The sequence below is a fragment of the Camarhynchus parvulus genome, chromosome 11 (assembly GCF_901933205.1).
Source record: "Camarhynchus parvulus chromosome 11, STF_HiC, whole genome shotgun sequence".
NCBI classification, from domain to species: domain Eukaryota; kingdom Metazoa; phylum Chordata; class Aves; order Passeriformes; family Thraupidae; genus Camarhynchus; species Camarhynchus parvulus.
In genome coordinates this window covers 4,777,661-4,780,128 of record NC_044581.1, presented here as the reverse complement: position 1 = coordinate 4,780,128, position 2,468 = coordinate 4,777,661, and the positions used below count along the sequence as shown (strand labels likewise).

Here is a 2,468-nt window from a genome sequence, read left to right as displayed (position 1 = left end):
ATGGATAAGGCGGGCTCGCTGCACAGCTCGGTGCCCGGGCCGCCGCCCCGGCTCTACCTGCCGCGCAACTTCAGCTGCAGCGCCTGCCTCTATGGCAGCCTGGCCGAGCAGTGCAGGGCGGGCTGCAGCCCCGACGGCGACGCCGCGCCCACGCCCGTGGTGCGGGAAGCGGCGGGCGAGAAGCCGCCGCCGACCCGCGGCCGGGAGCCCACGCTGCCCGCCGTGCCCCCCAGCCCCACGCAGCGCCGCCGCGCCAAGTCGCTGCCCACGCCCGGCGACCGCAGCCTGCGCCCCGCGCTGCAGCAGAGCCCGTCGCGCCGCAAGACCGTGCGGTTCGCCGACTCGCTGGGGCTGGAGCTCACCTCCGTGCACCTCTTCTGCGAGGCCGACCTGCCGCGGGTGCCGCTGCCCGCGCCGCCGACGCCGCGCCCGGCCGACCTCCTCAAGACCAGGAAGCCGCCGGCGCTGGGTGACCTGGAGCCGGTGCTGTTCGGGCCGCCGCCGCCGCTGCTGGAGCCGCTGTTCCCGCCGCAGCCCGGCGCCAGCCCCGGCTTCGCGGAGCGGGTGCGGCAGCACAAGGTGAGGTTGGAGTGGGTGCGGGCAGAGCCGGCGGGGCTGCGCGGGGCCGTGCGCGTCCTCAACCTCGCCTACGAGAAGGTGGTGTCGGTGCGCTACACGCTCAATGGCTGGGCCAGCTGCGCCGAGGCTGCCGCCACGTACCAGCCGCCCGCGCCGGCCGACGGCATCAGCGACCGCTTCGCCTTCCTGCTGCCCCTGGGCGCCGCCGCCGCCGCCGAGACCACGCTGGAGTTCGCCGTCCGCTACCGCGTCGCCGGCGCCGAGTACTGGGACAACAACGAGGGCAAGAACTACCGGCTGCGGGGCCGGCAGCGCGTCCCGCTCGCCGCAGGGCCCCCGCAGGACCCCGACAGCTCTGCCTGGATTCACTTCATCTGAAACGGGGGCAGCGCGGAGCCCGCGCAGGGCCGGGGGAGCCCTCCTGGGGGGCTCGGAGCCTGCCCCGCCGCCTCCCCGCGAGCCGCCCGCAGCTCTCCCGACTTGTGTTTACAGAGGGGTAATTTGTGTTTGCTGTGTTCTAGCGGGGCCGGGGGGAACCCTGGCCCGCCTCCCAGGCGCTCACGGGGTGTGGGCAGGGAGGCCGGGCGCGGGTTCCCCCTCAGTGTCCCGAGCACTGTGGCTTCCACCAAAGCAGCGGCCGCCGGCCGGGCTCCGGTGACAGGGGCCGGGAATGTGCGGGGTTTGCCGGCCAGGACCGGGATCCGCAGGTGAGTGCACATCCTCCCGGCCCCGGAGGTCAGGCTGAGCTGCTGTCACCTCAGCAGGTTGCCCGGAAGGCACTGCCGCAGGGCATCCTCCGTGCTGTTTGCCTAATCCTGCTCAGGCAAAGCTCGGATCCGCCCTCAGCGCATCGCTGACCCGCGCCTGTTAATTGTCCCGCGGGGTCAAGGGCCCGACAGTGTAGGTTGAGAGGGTTAGAACATTAGTTCTGAACCCAAAAAGACAAAAGTAGGGATGCCCCAAGGCGTAGCTCTGTTTCATTACACAGTGAAAGTATTCAATTTAAAGCAAAGATTCTTTTTTATTTTTGAACCCTGTTTCGGGTATTTAATCATACTTAGAAAGCAAAAAAATAGTGTCACATCCTATTTGAAATGCAACTCACTGAGAGGTTTTTAAAAGAAAGTGTTTTTGGTTTAGAATTCATGTGGTAGCTTGATGGAAAAGTTTGTCAGGATCTGGTGTTTGTTTCAGTAGGATTGGTCCCACAGAGCTGCTTGTGTTCAGGTCAGCAGGAGAGTTGTGGAATTGCACCAAAAGAGCGAGAGACGACAAGAGTTGAATCCGTAATTCCAGTCTGCATCATGAGCAACACCTTCATTTTTATTCCTTTTGACAGTTTAATTAAACAGTGCAAGAGCCTGCTTTCTGAATTTCCTGCTCCAAATTCTTCATAATAATTTCAGTAAGTGATGGATTTTATAAAACTGGTGAGGTTTAATCAGAGAAATCAAAGTTCTACCTTGCCGTATATCAATCAAAATTATACAACATACTGACTTCTGCCTTCAAAGGTATGTTTTAAATTACATTAGCATTAAACAAAGCATTTTCCTTTTTAAACATGCTTTTTCAGGAGTTCAGCTGAATACAGGCTGTGCTGGTGCCAAATCTGGGTGCTGATTTTCCAGGATTGAGGCATGAATGTGTTTGCTGGAGTGGGGCCTCTGCAAATATAACTAACAAGAGTGGTAAAACCATCTCAGTGTGAATTTCTGGTTTGTGAAGGGCTGTAAGATCAGGCATTTAGGTTTTGAATTTTCTGTAGGTTTCAGGAGGAAATGCAATTTTTTAAACTGCATTTTGGTGTTTCTTGAAAGGGTTAAATGTCCCAAGCAGCTTGAGTAATGTCTGGAGTAATGAGTTCTCACAGAACCTTTTGACTCTGA

At 59.5% G+C, this 2,468-nt stretch overlaps 1 protein-coding gene across 1 annotated transcript; it reads left to right on the top strand.

Moving 5' to 3' along the window:
• Positions 1-957, top strand: LOC115907979 (protein phosphatase 1 regulatory subunit 3E-like). Its single transcript, XM_030956228.1, has one exon. It carries the CDS (start codon positions 1-3, stop codon positions 955-957), a length of 957 nt encoding a protein of 318 aa, XP_030812088.1.
• The last annotated feature ends 1,511 nt before the right edge of the window (positions 958-2,468 follow it).

Excerpts from the sequence above, each read along its gene's own strand:
- LOC115907979 (XM_030956228.1), top strand. The coding sequence starts at position 1 with ATGGATAAGGCGGGCTCGCTGCACAGCTCGGTGCCCGGGCCGCCGCCC.